The sequence below is a fragment of the Phyllopteryx taeniolatus genome, chromosome 9, assembly GCF_024500385.1.
Source record: "Phyllopteryx taeniolatus isolate TA_2022b chromosome 9, UOR_Ptae_1.2, whole genome shotgun sequence".
Classification (NCBI taxonomy): Eukaryota; Metazoa; Chordata; class Actinopteri; order Syngnathiformes; family Syngnathidae; genus Phyllopteryx; species Phyllopteryx taeniolatus.
The window spans coordinates 22,832,095-22,849,036 of record NC_084510.1 but is presented as its reverse complement, the minus strand read 5'-3'; the positions used below and the strand labels follow the sequence as shown (position 1 = coordinate 22,849,036).

General features: G+C 39.7%; 1 protein-coding gene across 8 annotated transcripts in view; it reads right to left on the bottom strand.

Annotated features, from left to right (window-relative positions):
* Positions 1 to 3,755: 3,755 nt before the first annotated feature.
* LOC133483825 (sodium- and chloride-dependent GABA transporter 2-like) overlaps positions 3,756 to 16,942 on the bottom strand; it is a 32,810-nt gene continuing 19,623 nt past the window's right edge. The window contains exons 13-17 of one of the 8 annotated variants that reach the window (XR_009790208.1): positions 14,519 to 14,619; positions 13,206 to 13,229; positions 12,978 to 13,128; positions 12,163 to 12,579; positions 9,656 to 9,795 (exon numbers count right to left, since the gene is read on the bottom strand). Coding sequence is in view for 6 of the 8 variants with exons in the window: in XM_061785619.1 (XP_061641603.1) it covers positions 4,953 to 5,102; positions 9,625 to 9,795; positions 14,519 to 14,619 (422 nt within the window). In the remaining 2 variants the exon portion in view is untranslated. The other 7 variants (XM_061785620.1, XM_061785619.1, XR_009790209.1 and 4 more) reach the window with 7 other exon arrangements.

The window sequence follows — 16,942 nt, the reverse complement described above, 5'->3', positions numbered from 1 at the left end:
GACCAGCGCAAAATCTGAATTAGTAGATCTGAACTGGTACAAATTAATCTGGTGGTATAATATAGTACACCCATGTCAACAGGATCCTGGGAAGGTCACGAATTGGGTTGTTTTCAACTGAAATTAATACACGACACTCTCACGGACTCACGGAATCAGTAGATTAATTAAAGGTGTAGACACAAATGTCGTGAGAATAAGGATAAATGTTTGAAGGCCACTTTCTTATTTCTCTTGTGAAAAACATATGTGTCAAACTCAAGGCCCGGGTGCCACATCCGGCCCGCCACACCAAATTATTTGAATCAAATTCTATGATTTGTGCTAAAATCTGTACCAACATTTCAAATTGTTGGATAGAATAACAATGTTGAGATATTACAGGTATATTCCAAGTATTTTTTGTTACCAAACCCATTGTTTTACAGTAACTTGATCAATAGTTGAACAAACAATTATTCCTGACTTCTGTTTTCAAATGGAGTTATACATCAATTTGTTGTGTGGACCGGGCCAGACCATGACTAGCAAAAATTCACGGATAACTGATGCCCATTTTGGAAAAAAATAAAAATGAAAACATTTTAAAGAATTGAAAAATTATTTTAAGACAATTGAAAACAAAAATCAGCAAGTATGTAACTCTGCAGTGCCAAACCATGAGTATGTGGGGGTCCACTGATTTTTCATGAGGCGATGAAACTTTTATATGGTTACAAAGTCATAATGGCCCTCTGAGGTAATTGTACCAACAATGTGGGCCGTGACAAAAATTTGTTTGACACCCCTGGCCTAAAGGGTTATAATATCGCTACACCGATGCTATTCATTAGTCTATGTATGGCACTCTGCATTGTTTGTTAGCGTTAAGCTAAACAGACTTTATTATGTGCTTAATTTAAATATAAAACATGTACTATAATTCTATTTACAGTATTTTATGTTTAGTTTGACAGTAAACTTCAACTGAGACAGCTTGAAGCCTCGTTTTTGGAGAGTTGTTCACTATCTATCAAATTGCTGCTTGTTGTGAAGTGAGTTGAGTTCACTGCCACCCTACACTGCTCATATCTCAAATTTGCGCTCGCATGTCAAAAGCAAAAAATCGGCCGAAAGATGGCCAGCATCTCGAAATAATTACGGGAGTCTGACAATTACTGAATACGTACAAACAAATGTATACCAGACCTATTAGGTCAGACATATTCTGTTTTGGAATGCTGGTTGACCTTCTATTTGGTTATATTTTGAAATTTTCCACATAGAAAATAACATGCTCCAGGGTCAAACTGTTGCCAACATAAGACCTTTATTAACTGTAAAGCCTCAGGCAATGGTTTAAGTAACTTTTCAACATTCTTAACCATCACACAAGTATACAAAGAAGTTACAAAATAAATCTATTATATATAAAAATATATAGCGCTTAATAAAATGAGGTGAGTTTGCTGTAGGCGAGTGAACTTGAAAAAAAGAATGTTCCCAACTGTCATACAAGTGTAAAAAGAGGTTAACCACTGTATAGAAAAACTGAAAAGCAATAAATTGTGTACTCACCATTAACTCTGATGAGGCAGTGCATGATGCAGTGATGAATATTGCTGGGAGGTGAGTCTCTTCACATTAAGACTGCATTTTTAGTTTTTCTTATCTTATTGATGTTTCAGCCATGTATTGTATTGCGCAACAATGACAGAGACAGGTATACAGTGGAACCTCGATAGAACAGACTAAAGGCCTCTTTATACTCCCGCGGTCGCACTGCCAACAACGTCCGCATTGCATCACACGACCGACGAATTGCCCCGCGCAGCACCTCTGCATAACTTGCCGCGCACCAGTCGAAAATAGTTGCTGTGCGTCGAACGCCGCGGAGATCATCTTTCGTGATTGGTCCGTTTTAGTCACATGCTGTGATGACGTACCAGCGTGCCCATTGGTTCTACATACCATCTACGTCGCCGCCTTCTCGATCGATTTTGCATCATAATTAAACGTATCATTTGGTCATCTAGGTCCATTTGTTCTGTCACGGTCGCCATTGTTGTTGCTTTGTTCCTTGTTACTGAAAGGAAAGTAAAAACGGCTACCGGAAATGGAAAAAAAAAATGCAGAGGAAACTCCACCCACCAGTACTCATCATAGGTGAGTAGCTTACATGCGCCGCTAGGAATTAGTGTGCTTCCTAGTTCCAAATCAGTTGCCAGAGGCAAACTGCTTGACAAAAAAAAAAATGTTACTGTACCAAAAATAGCATGTTCCAGACTCCAGACTTGATTTGTATTCCTCCGAGCCATGCCATAAGCTCGTGCTCTATGCACAATAGACAATAGATAGAACTATCATCACATGTCAATGCACCACATTCAACATGGCCCCGACCTAGGCACGGGAGGCACATCTTTTGGAATTGGATCTAGTCATGCTGTATATCTGTGACTCGGAACCAATAGACTTTGTCAACGGCAGTCTAAGCGACAAACTATTTTTGGACACATTGTCCAGTCCCGACAGTCGGTTTTATCCAATATCCGTTATATCGGGGTCCGTTTTATCGAGGTTCCACTGTATTCTACAATGCCACAAGTTCCACTTCCGGTTCAATGTATGGTCACCATCACACTTGATCAACATCACACACTTCTGTGATGACTTCACAAAATAACACACAAAAAGCCAAAGAAACAGTTAAACAAATAACTTCCATAGCTCCTCACTGAGATGAGTCTCATCACCCACGATGACGGTGCAACATCAGAGATTTGGTTCAACATTCAAACGCATATTTTGTTCAACCTTGGGGGCAACCACTGTAATTCTGATTTAAATATGAATGTCTTTGTTGTAAAAAAATATGTAAAAGCTCACCGTCAACACAAATAATTCATAATTTCATCTAAGAACAAAACCCTACAGTATGTGTTAAATATTTCCTCCATATATTGCGTATTTAGATGATTTAACACCCTCTACTTGTCCTTGCTTACCACTTGTACATTGTAGTGCAGTCACATTTCAAATAGAGAAGTGGAATTTAGAGCAGTAACATGAAGCATGATTAGGAAAACTGAAATACTGTACATGTCGCAGATACCTAAGACTTGTTCTTATGTATTACATTACTGTTGTTGTTCTGTTTGAGCAATCCGTTTAAAAAGATTAGTATCAACACATAAAATACACGACTCACAAAAAGTTAGGGATGTTTGGCTTTTGGGTAAAGTTTCAGGTTAAATCTAAAATGCACCTTTATAGGTGAACTTTATTTCCCCTATTCGAACTGTTACATGTTTCAATACTTTTTGCACAACTTGCTGTTCTCTAACAAAGAGCTGAATGGCAAAATTCACAACAGGTGTTCTATTTTCATTTCCGAGGACGTCCAGTCGTCCACATTCTATGCCTTTCTGTGACTCTTCCAGTCTCTCTGTATCTCTGCTGCAACCTATTGATGACACTCTATAATGCCGTAACAACCACAGCCACAAGTGTAGAGACGGTCAAATGAAGTTCACCTGTGAAGGTTATAGTGGCTTTTCGGTCCATCCTAAAATTTTACTCAAAAGCCGAATATCACATTTGGGAGTAGAATTTAGGTGTGGTTGTGTACAGTATATACGTATATAATTACAAGAACACTTTCATTTGATGTTTACACTTGATGTTTTAACACTTTTTTTCCTCCCAAATACACACATTGTGTTCAATTTTTATTCTTGCAATACATTTCAAAAACGTTGTTGGGAGCCACTCTGTAATCTTGCAATTAACTGTATTTATTTTTCAGCATTTAAGACATTTTTATGGACTAAATATCAAATGATTGGCCTAAGTGTTTCAACTGCAGCGCAACAGTCCAAATCCTCTTACTCCACAACTTTTTTTTTGTTTTATTGTGTGCACAGCATGGTTTTAATGATTTTAGTATTCTTAAAACTCAGCAGGTGTAAACAGATGATAATAACATGTATTGTACGTATATTTATATAACGTGAATATAACGTGTTTCTAACACAATGATCGTAACAATAATTTACATAGAGTGGACAAGCAAACAAACAAAAGACAATGTAAATGTTAAAATAACAAAATAGAAGCATGTTTTAAGAAAAACCCAGTATCATTAGATGAGTTGTATTGCTGAGGGTAGCAAGAGAAATTGACACTTTTCAGTCAGTAAACATTTTTTAAAAGGCAGATATGTGGAGAATTGACAGGTTGGATTTATGATCATAATCAAAAGATGTACGTTTGAGTGATTCTCATACAACAAGCTACATTCAAATCTTGTTTTAACAACGTTTTTGGTACCAAAAGTCCGAATTCATTGATGAAAACAACTACTCCTTAAAACATGTGTATTAAGGGATTAAAATTCCAATCAGCTGATGTGGTCACTGCAAAATGTGCAAATTGTTGCACCCTCACAGCGAAAATTGGCAGTGACGACACACTGGATAAACAAAACAGTCGTTGAGGAGTTGAGCATGTTCTCACAGGGATTTTGTTAATTGTCAAGTGAAATGGAAGGAGACACCGTATTTTCTTTTTATTTCCTAAACTGCAATAAAACAGGCAAAATATAGTGTTTTTCCTGCCAAATTAAGTCTACTAGAGTTTGCACAGGTCCAACAAGAGCTTACACAGGCACACATGTTGCGGGACATATTCCTGTTAGAACATAATCATAGTGCTTTAATTTTGGTACAGTTTTCTTATAGGTTCTTATGAGAACTTTAGAGCAGCACCGCGGTGCTCGCAACTAGCGAAGGAAAATATTCCCGCCTGCTTGTTGGCTGACTGACAAATGAAAATGATTTACATTAACCTTATCTATTTAAATGCAATAACCACTAAGTAATAAATGGAGACAAGTTGAGAGATGTCTCATCCAGTGGCACAAGAACTTAAAACCACCCAGCTTGCAAAACGTTTTGAAAATGTTCATGGTCTCATACTTGCACCTCCATTTCAACTCCACCGCTTGCCTTGTACTCATTGGGAGCAGGAGCCAGAGTTTTGCTGGGGTTCAGCGGGTACTGCTCAGGTTGCTTTGCCGAGTCGTGGGGCTTGTTTTCCGGGCGACAAAGCTGTTTGAGATTCTGTGAAGACACGTCGACAAGAAACGCAGGTAGGGTCAAGATAAACAAATGCATGGAATCGGATAGCTTAAGATGGAATCAGGCCTCTTCCGACTTTGGATACAAACTGGATAGGAATCAGTTATCTAATGCCAACGTGTAAATCAAAACTAAGAGAAGCTCGACCGCTGCTATCGCTGCTTCCCCTGGTGCTCTTGGAATGATTACATATATATCAGAAAGCGGGTGGAAAGAATAACATTTCCAGGCATTCAGTGGGATACTGTAAATGTAAACTGCATCGACACCCTGATGTTTTAAGCCTGAAAAATACAAGGCATACATTTTACATTTACAGAATGTGTGGGAAAATGTCACTACAGACTAACTCAATGCTATGTAACTTTGATTAATTCTTCCTCTTACATTTCCTACTAAAATCCAATTTAAACTGTTTAGACGGCACAGCAACGTGGCTCAACAGAGCTGTTTAATTACTTTTCTTCATGACATGACACATTTCACAGGCCTGTTGTTGCTGTGAAGAATGTGTGTCATCTGACTCTGGGCGAGAAGGTGGGGTGCGCCCTGAAATGTTCGCCAGTCAATCGTAGGATTAGTTATCATATTGTTCCTATTTAGTATTTATATTTTTCATATTGGGCAAAAAACACTACACTCCAGCTGGAAATATGGGAGTGTAACAATTTTAAGTTGCATTTAACTTTACTTCATGCGGAATTTAGTGTTATGCATGTGCAAATATTTTACAATGAAAGATTACGTTTTTTCTGGATGGTGCAGGCTGGACAAGAGCTGGGGATACAAGTGTGCATGTATTTGGGTCCCATTTGTCAGTAATTGCAGAAGGATCCGGCAAAACCTGGGTCCTACCTTTGTACAGAAGCTAGGTTTCTTGACAATTGTTTTATGAATCGTTCCGTGGCTTCTGACGACCAATTTCATACACATGCGCAAATTTACGTCGCGCTGCTGTTCGGCGAACTCTAATAATAGTCGACACACAGCGCCTCTTTGATCAGCTCAGTAAAATATCTTTTGTTCGGTCTTTCTGTTTGATAGCTTTCTGGAAGTCGCTTACGACATACGGCGATGTATTATAAAAGCCAGGAACATCTTATGCTGTTGTTTGACTCCCGGCATCATTTGGTAGGGACACATTCGAGCTGTTGTGTAGTTAGGGAGTGTCAGGAAGCGTAGGCGAGCGTTATGGGCCAGGTATTTGAATGTTATATAAGAAAATTACGTCAGTGTACTGCATTTTAATCATGTGCAGCCAATATACATGATCAAAGTAAGGACGTTTTTTTTTTTTTTTTTCCAGTGTAAGAGGAAAAGTGCTTAAGTCCACAAGAGAATGCATGCAGCAAGATGAGATCTGACAGGGAATGCCCACATTTTAGGCTTGCTCCACACAGTGTGTGAATCTGGCATGAGAAACCTTTTCTAACTCAGGCACACGGGAGGATTTACTTAACTCTATAGCAGAATCTGACTAATACAGTAAATGATGATGAGTGATGAGGAGTCTCAGACAAGTTTAAACTGTCAGTGGAAGTGTTTTGTCCAAGCCGCTTGCCTGTAGGCAACAAATTCATAACGGCTCTCACCTGCAACTTCTCATGTTTAAGTTCGCCAAGGCTCTTTCAGTGCCTTTGCAAGGCATTTTGCCAAATAGCTGTATGCCTGCCTGGCTTTGGTTTTTGAAAGCTATGTTTACACAATGTTGGTCATTTTCTTCTCCGTATTCAAGTCTTGCTGTTTTCTCACAGTCTATCACAGCATCCTGGACACATGACCCTGTCCTAGGATTTTTGAAACATGTTGCAGGCATCAAATTCAAAATGAGTGAATATTTGCAAAAGAACTATATAGTCTTAACAGTCTGAACATTAAATGTCTTGTCTTTGTAGTGTATTCAATTGAATATAGGTTTAAAATGATTTGCCAATCATTGTATTCTGTTTTTATTTACATTTTACACAACGTCCCAACTTCATTGGAATGGGGGTTTGTATGAAAATCAGATTAATCACACTTTTCAATTTTGATCAATCGTGATTAATCACAGGGGCCAAATACATCACACCAAGTACCACATTTTGCTTTGAGATGGTATTTTGAACTTGTTATGCTTTGATGAAAATAGAGTTCAAAAGTGCCATCGGGGTGACTTTTGAAGCAAAATTTGCCGCCGAGTACACCAGTCGGAGTCTCCTCACTTATTTTTGCACTCGCATAAGAAGTCAAAATGATTGATTAATCTGAGTTAATACATGATGAATGTGATATTTTGTGTGATTAATCATGAGGTAACGCTTTAACTTTGATATACTCAAGCTTCTATGCCTTTCCCTTTTCAGATTTGAAACTGTATTAAAAATGCAGACATGATACAGAAGAGGTCAACAACAGATGACAGATCGATGTTAAGAATAATAATTACATGTAGAATTTGCATTGCAAATTTGGGTTTCCCCACTACCATGTTGCATAAAATCCTGTCAGCGCAGCACATTTTGGAATCCAGCAACAAAACTGTCAGCTTTGTCACTCACGTGGTTATTAAATTCACACAAGATGGTAATGCAGGCTAAATTGGGGTGGAGAGGAGACACCACTCGGAGGTGGCTGGGATTTTAAGGCTATGTGTTACAAGTGGTGACATTAAGCAGAAGTCATATTCTCGTTCCATCTCCCAAAATGTGTGTGATGCTCAACATTAGTTCATGTTAGGGACGTCTAAAAGAATCAAGTGCATGAGCTTGAAATACTCAGTGGAATTTAGGCGCGGCTATTTTTTTAGTAACTCATTTGAGTTTTGGTGCTTTGTTTTGTTCCTGGCGCTGTGCAGCCGCGGGACCAGAGCAGTGCAGGTTCTTTGGTTTAGTCGTCAAGCTTGACCACAAAAGGCTTGGTGGAGCTTTAATCATTCCTGTGTCACCAGTGGTGGTAGTGCCAAACCAGGGGAGTGTGGGGTCATTTTTGGCCAGACTGCATGTTGCCAAGGTAACAACTGCGTGCTGCTCATCCTAGGCAAACATTGGCAACGGCAGGCTTGCAGACAGTTGGTCGTATGTAAAGACTAAGGAAGCGTGCTCGTTAAGGTAGTGATTTCCAACTAGTATGTCATGAGAGATTATCCGGTGGGCTGCGGAAGATTATCCAATTCCACTTATTTGGTCCAAGAAAAACATTTATTTACTACAAATAATATATCTTTGTTTATCTATCGCCGGCACGGTGGACGACTGGTTAGCACATCTGCCTCACAGTTCTGAGGACTGTTGAGTTTGCATGTTCTCCCCGTGCCTGGGTGGGTTTTCTCCGGGCACTCCGGTGTCCTCCCACATCCCAAAAACATGCGTGGTAGGTTGATTGAAGACTCTAAATTGCCCGCAGGTGTGAATGCGAGTGCGAATGGTTGTTTGTTTCTATGTGCCCTGCGATTGGCTGGCGACCGGTCCAGGGTGTAACCCGCCTCCCGCCCGAAGATAGCTGGGATAGGCTCCAGCACGCCCGCGACCCTTGTGAGGATAAAACGGTACAGAAGATGGATGGATGGATGGAGGGATGGATGGATGGATGGATGGATATTTATCTATCTATGCCAGCGACGTCTAGTGACAGGCAGAACAATTAAATTAGAATTAAATTAAACTGTGTATCCACCTGTTGACGTTCATAAAACAGAATCATAACTTTGTGTTCAACTAAACAGGCCCACATTTCAAGGTAAATCAGTGAGTAAATTGAGATGAGATCATCATTCATGCAGTCTATTACATACTTTTGGTGACATTGTTGTTTGGTGGTGTGCCATGACATGTTTCTAATGTAAAATATCACTAAAGGTTGGGAAACACTGGGTTAAGGTAATTAACTGCTATGAGTCCAGCATGTAGAATAATTATTCACTGCATTGGGATCCATCGCAATGTTGAGTTTTCGTCTTAGATTCGCATGAGACAATCAGCAGTGTCATGAAGGAAAAGGTGAGGTGAGGTCGCAGACACACTTTGTGGACGAGGCTGTTATTATAAGGTGGATGTCAATGACAACGAACAGGTGATACAGTGCTTAATACATTCATTTACAGTCTGTCCCTATTTGTTTGAGAGACCTGATCTTTCTCTTATATTTTCAATGAGCTCTCAAAAATCGTACTATTTCAAACAGGAATGAAGAATTTTCAAACTGATTTCTCAAATCCTTTAAATTTGAGTTTAAAGGATTGAAAAATAATATTCATACACTAAAACTATTTTTTTCTGTTTAGGAATGCAAGGTAATAACTATAATTTGAAACCTTAAAGGTCCCCTTTCATCAGAATCTAATATAAAGGTAGTAGAAAAGGAGAAATCAATCTGTGAAGCATTGAAGATGATCGATTGTCTTTCATGAAGCTTGAAGTAACACAAATGCTATTGATAAGCTTTTTATCAGCCCCCTGATATCAAAATGATCACAGACCTAATAGTCCCCTTTTCACCTACTCTTTCAACTTTACCAAACACATACCTGCCATACTGTGCCTTTCATCTGTGTCACTTTAAAGAGGATCCAGAGAGGCACCAGCAGAACACAGAACAGTCCCAAGCACCAGCCCAAAGCGTAGGCCCAGGTTGGGTAGACGTAGGTTTTGTTGAATTTGAGAGGCGTGTACCTCACCAAGGAGAAGACGAAGGTACCCTAGCAAGTAAGAAAACAAAACAAAAGATAAAAACCTTCAGACGTTCAGTTTGCATTCACCGTCACTCCAGTCATGATTAGTAGGACCTCAACGATTGCAGAAGGCTGGAAAGTTCCCTGGATTTTTTTTTCTTTAGAAACTTCCCTTCAGAGTTTTGTGATGATTATCAAAGGAAACGTGGAGACATCTAAATCCGACTACTGGGACACTTTGCATGGGAATCCATGATAATTGATCATTTCTACAAATTGTGAGTTACACCAACATAAAAATGGACATCTTGTTTTGTTATCAGCAATATGCATAAAAATCCATATTCGAAAATATATAATAAATAATATTCTTTTACATTTTGATTTATTGGTTGATGAATTTAATAGGGCATCAAATGTAAACAGTCGGCTATATGTCAGTAATCATGATTATATTGCGGTATGTTTTTTTCCCGAAGTTTCCTTTATAGACAAACTATAGAATTCCCATGAAAAGTTTCCAAATTCCTGCTTTGTGCAACCATTGCCTCAATGAAGCACATTTGTAAATTTCTTTTTAGTACAGCATGTTTAGTTAGCATACCACAATAATGAGTAATTATCAGCACTGATTGGCACAGAATTTGCTTTACTGCACACCCATTGACTCTGAATCGATAATTTTGACAGCTGTCGTCTCACCGATCCTTATCATGTCCCCGGTATGGTTTGTCTGGGCTCTATTGTTGATGAGATCAAACTTTGTATAAATAGTCCAAGTAAGTGTTTATATGCTGATCCCTTGTACAATCTGAAGCCCTAAATGCACACATGAACAACCACACACATTTGCCGTAGCCTATCATGGAGCAAGTAACTAAAATTTAAACTCAAGACACCACACAAAAAGGTAAAGCCAATCAGAATTTTTAAGGAGTTGAGATAAATTGAAAGAAGAAATATTATACTGTACTGAAATACAGTAGTATTAATAAAAAATACAAGGGGTTCTCAGTTTACAATAGTACTGACTAGGGAAGAAAAAAAATCCAATAACTCGGCTAAGTCAACTTCAAAAATAGGTTGACGCAGAATTTCTGCCTCGAAGCTCCGCCAGGACTCCAAAAAAAGAAAACAGTTTTTTTTTTTAATTCAACCAAGTTTGCGCTGCCGGAACCAATATTTCAAACGGACATTTATTGCGTACGGAGGCAGTGTTGGCCACTGATATAATTTGCCAAAAACGACAGAGGAGCATCTGTAAGTGATTTTTTTAGGACAATATTAGATGTGAAATGTACATATAACATGATGTATGAGTAAGCTGAATGGTAGTGTTTTTTGTTTTGTTTTGTTTTTTACCTAAAATGGTCATCGCTAGCGTGCTAATGCTAATCACGAATGCAAACCATTTAGCAAAGATTGATTTTGTTGTCTCAAATTCTGTACAGAGTTTATACCATACACTCAGTAGCAACATACAGTATGCAGTTTAAGGATAGAAGTCCATCCTCATAAATGAGAATAAAATGCAATGTTAGTAGTAAAAAGAAAACATTTTTTTTTTTTTAAAGCGTCGGAGGGTGCCGATTACTCGAGTACATGACAAAATACGAAATAATCACTTCATAGTAACCCTTAATGTTTCCATTAACTATTAATTTGTCATAAATTGTCTATATTATCAATGTTTAACAGATTTACCCAACTTACATAGCTTGTCTGGAAAAATGCAAAACGTTTTTGTTTTTTTTGGCCTTTTGCAGGCTGGATTGCTTAACATTTTATTATCTCTGCTGCCATGACCAGCAATACTGTGCTGTTGTCTGCTCTTGAGTGTGCATGTTCAAGAGTAGCTCGGAGGAGGGTCTAGTGACATGTTTAAAAAGGAATTTTTGTTCTTATGGCCCCAGGCAATTGCATGTTTTTCCTTCCCTGTTACGGTGCTTCTGAGCGTAATTGTGTAAGTCGTTTTTTAAAATGCTATCAGAAAACACAAAAAAAACGACAAATTCAACAAAAAGGAAGAGTCCAGTTGCCTTGATTCAACATATGCGGATTACCATGACCTAGATGAGTGTGAATCTACAGCGACAAAAAATAAAGTTTTGGCAAGCACATTGGCATTTTCATGATGGATAGACGGACAGATGAGGTGAGAATGGAATCCACGTGGAACTTTATGTTCATGGATTATCTGCCCTGCGAACATGAAGAAGGTGAAAGTACCTTTAGAAAGGTGGAATCATGCACAGTAATACTTGTCAATGGCTCGGAGCAATAGTGAGTGTGGTAAGCAGGAGAAGAAATTGGAGGAATTGCAGGTGGTGGAGGAAAGTGTCAGGTATGTTATGTGATAGAGGAGTCTCCGCTACGTTGAAGGGAAAAACTTACAAGACAGTGTTAACGCCAGCCATGGTGTGCAGTTTAAAGCCAGTGGCTCTGAAGAGACATCAAGAAGCAGCGCTTGATGGGGCAGAAATGAAAATAAAGGTTCTCTTTAAAGAGTGAGCAGATTGGATAGGATTAGAAATGAGCTCGTCAGAGGGACATTCAAGGTTAGATGTTTTGGAGACAAAGTTAGAGACTAGACTTGATGGTTGGGACAAGTCCATAGGAGAGCTAGCGAGTACAGTCTATTGGTAGAAGGACAATGAGGAGAGAACTGCCAGGCAAGAGAACTAGAGCTTCCTCTAAGAGAAGGATGATACTGTAGATGTAGTTAGGGAGGACATGCAGGCTTTTGGTGTTCGAGACGAGGATGCAGAAGACAGGCTTAGTTGAAAAAAGGATGATGCGCTGTGGCGACTCCTGTATAAGGCAAAAGGAAATGAAGAAAAAGACATTGGTATTTTATTGACACTGTGACGGTAAGTTAAAAATGACTTATGCAATTATGCTCTTAGGTAGATTTACAGCCTGGAAATGTTTTTCATACAAATTGTTACTTTAGTAATTACTTTACTACTGTGTTAGCATAGGTTGGCGGCCTCACACTACTATGCTGCATTCAGTTGGGCTTGAGGAGCTTTGCTGAAACTACGGAGGAATATTGACCTCCAGTTTGCAACAAAAGTTTCAAAAGAAGGCATTGGACCCTAGTGAGGAGAAGCGGCTCAGAAAATGGATGGATGGATGGATGGATGGTAAGTTTATCATCTTTTGGGGATTTTTGATTGATTGTACTTTCCAAAAAATAAAACATCTACCTGAACACATTTAGGGCGCCATTTTCATAAACGCCGTAAATCCTGCACGCCGGGTGGTGCAACTGTATACCAGAGGCAGGTTAGTCCGTCCGGTGTTGGTAATGTCGTAGATGAGGGCAGCCCGGCGGACCTGGTGGGCAGGGCTGCACCACTGTGGGAGCGTTCACAGATGGCTTCATTCGTCGCCGATCAAAGTGGCTCCTCTCATTTCCTTTAAATGTGGCGTACCTGACAGTTTTGACGGAGACGTGTCTGTGCGGAAGAGGACGAGGCGTAATTGCAGCGATCCGTGCGTGAGTGGAGCATTGTCACTGCTCTGGCTAGTGTGGCAACAGACAAAGTGAGCGGGTCTACTGTAACCGCTGGCGACTTAAATATGTCCACAGAGCTCAGTATCTGTCTGCCTGTGCCCCGATCAAATTAATCCAAAATCACATTAGACCAGTGGTCTAACCTGCGCCGAAAGTTAGACGTGGGGAGGCATAGATTTACATTGACTTTCTGCCAATAGTCACTCCGCTAGGCGCATGTCCAAGGACACTCCCTCTGCTTCACCGGAACGCCCAGCTTGGCGAAGACTGATATGCGAAATTGGCAAACACGTGCAGTAAGCCTTGCCCTTGCATGCATATTCAGATCCACTGACATTTGCGCTCCACCGCAGATGCGCTGTTTCAAAACTTGAGCCCTTACTGTTATAGTAACACTCTATTACAATTAAGTCATGCTACCAACGTAGCAGCCGTGGTTAACGTCAGCTTGTTTACAGTCCACGTTACGTACAGTGCACATCTTGTGCATGTCATGTTGGGTTGTGGCTTCGGTCAGAGACTTGAGGGGCGGGCTTAGTGAAATGAAGCGACATTCAAATCTTGTGAGCAGTTTTAACACTTCAAATCCCCCCTCTAGCTAATGTGCATTAATGATAGGCAACGCGTTCTAACTCCCAAATTCAGGTTATGTCACCGCCTAAGAACAGAATTCTGTCGTAAACCGAGGACCCCCTGTGCATTCATTTTTTTTTTTTTAGATATAATTTTCTGGGGTCAAAGGTTTTTATTCCAACATCACACACACTGTCATGCTGGCCATCACATCAAAAGCAATTTCTTTGTTAGTTACCATTTATATCTTAATTTTCAACAATTATCACAATATACCACAAATGGCGTACAATAAGAGTTACATGATTCTTACCCACTTACAGTAGACCATAAAATATGTTTCTCAGTGTTCTCTGTGTTCCCGCCATCCTAACCCACCTGGCACTGACACCAGCACCTTTCTCAAATTCCTCACGTCACAAAGTTTAAATCCTTAATTTCTTCTCATGCACCTCTTCCTTGTTCCTCTTCTCGTGTCATTTCAAGCATGTCATTTCAAGCTTGAGAGAAGAACAACAACAAGAAGCTCTGTGAAAAAACTCCAGACATTGAGTACATGTATTGGATTTGTGAGTGTGACGTTAAGACATTTGCCATACGTGAATTCATTGCCTTTGTCATGGAAATGACTTGCACCTACCGCATGATTGCACTCACCAGACAAACAGCAGGGGTAATGTAAAGCCAGCAAATCTTCATTAATGGCCATGGACGATACCCTATCATTTCTTCAATGTTGTCGTAGAGACGATCTGCACCTGTTTATCAAATAGAAAATGAAAAGTCTGTTTTGACGTACAAATTGGTAGAATTTAAAAACTACATAAAAGTACATATATTTCAGACTTGTTAAAGTCCCATCAAAATATGCTAAAAAAAGGAGTGCTTGCATCTGCTTGAGAGAAATAAATCTACAAGTTTGTATTTCTATTACTTACATTTACATAATATAACCACAAACCAAGTTACTTCAAACTTCAAATTAGAATAATTGGATTTTACACTACTGTAAACAGCCACAATAAAAAAAAACATATTTTCGCTCGAAAATGAATTTTGTAATCTCGGTAAATGCAATAGTTTAATAGCGCTCTAGTATTGGATCTCAATGGTGTACCCAATTTAGTGCCAGCTGAGAGCATGTGTGTTGTTTTGCAGTATGACACTCTCTCCAGTGTGAAACCTAACAAAATATATTTCTGCTCCAAGCCTAAACCCCTCTGAGTTTTTACTAAATCCCTGTTAACAAAAGGGTAGAACAAAGTGTTACGTAATGAGCGCAAAGTCCTCCTTAGAATCTAATGGCCCCTCAACCTTGAATAAGATTAACCAGGAGTGATGGGAAGAACAAAAAGAGGACAAAATATTTGGCAGATGAAGTGCGTAAGAACCGCGGGACTGATACTTATATAGAAGTCCATGTCAAGTTGTCTAAGCCAAGATACATTAAAGGAATGTGTGCAATGTAAAGGGTCTTAATGACCTATTCTAGTCAAGAGTTAACCAATTGTTTTTTTTTTGGTTTTTTCTTTAAATCAAGGGTTATTGTAGTAGACAACTTCCAGCAACTTTCTCATTTTTGATCCTATTATATATATATATATATATATATATATATATAGACAGAGGGATACAGATGGGAAGGATGTGCACCAGGTTAGGGTGATTAAGGATAGAGATGGAAATATGTTGACTGGTGCCAGCAGTGTATTAGCTAGATGGAAAGAATACTTTGAGGAGTTGATGAATGGGGAAAATGAGAGAGAAGGGAGAGTAGAAGTGGCAAGTGTGGTGGACCAGGAAGCGGCAATGATTAGTAAGGGGGAAGTTAGAAAGCCTATGACAAGAGTACCCAGAGAGGAACTGTGGTACTGCATGCGGAAGTCTGGAGTGGCAGAGAAGTATGTTAGAATAATACAGGACATCTACGAGGGCAGCAGAACAGCGGTGAGGTGTGCTGTAGGTGTGACAGACGAATTTAAGGTGGAGGTGGGACTGCATCAGGGATCAGCCCTGAGCCCCTTCCTGTTTGAAGTGGTGATGGATAGGCTGACAGATGAGGTTAGACTGGAATCCCCGTGGACCATGATGTTTGCAGATGACATTGTGATCTGCAGTGAAAGCAGGGAGCAGGTGGAGGAACAGTTAGAAAGATGGAGGAATGAGGAATGGAAAGCAGAGGAATGAAGATTAGCCGAAGTAAGACAGAATATATGTGTATGAATGAGAGGGATGGTGGGGGAAGAGTGAGGCTACAGGGAGAAGAGATAGCAAGGGTGGAGGACTTTAAATACTTGGGGTCAACCGTCAATGTGTAACAGATTTACCCAACTTACATAGCTTGTTTGGAAAAGTGCAAAACGTTTTTGTATATATATATATATATATATATATATATATATATATATATATATATATATAATATGGGAATTTGATCTTTTGTACCTTAAAAAAATACATTTTTACGACGTTTTAACTAAAGTTTTAACGTGTCACAAATCTATTTGATTAGATGCATTGTACAGTATATTCCAGCAGAGGGCAGCAGGCCCATCCATACATCCATCCATTTTCTGTACCGCTTTATCCTCACAAGGGTCGCGGGCGTGATGGAGCCTATGCCAACTATCTGCGGGCGAGAGGCGGGGTACACCCTGAACTGGTCGCCAGCCAATCGCAGGGCACATAGAAACAAACAACCATTCGCGCACACATTCACACTTAAGGTCAATTTAGAGTCTTCAATTAACCTACCTTGCATGTTTTTGGGATGTGGGAGGAAACCGGAGTGCCCAGAGAAACCCCACCCAGGCACGGGAGAACATGCAAGCTCCACACAGGCGGGGCCGGGATTTGAACCCCGGTCCTCAGAACTGTGAGGCAGATGTGCTAACCAGTCGTTCACCCTGCCGCGCAGCAGGCCCACTCAAAGTAAATCAATGTCTCTTTTTTTCTATTAAGTTTTTATTTTTCCCTTGCCGCAGGTGTATACATTTATACATTCGTAACGGTTTTTAATATGAAGCTTAATCTGAATCCAAATAATGACACGATTGTGCAATTGTGACTGCCACTCCCCTC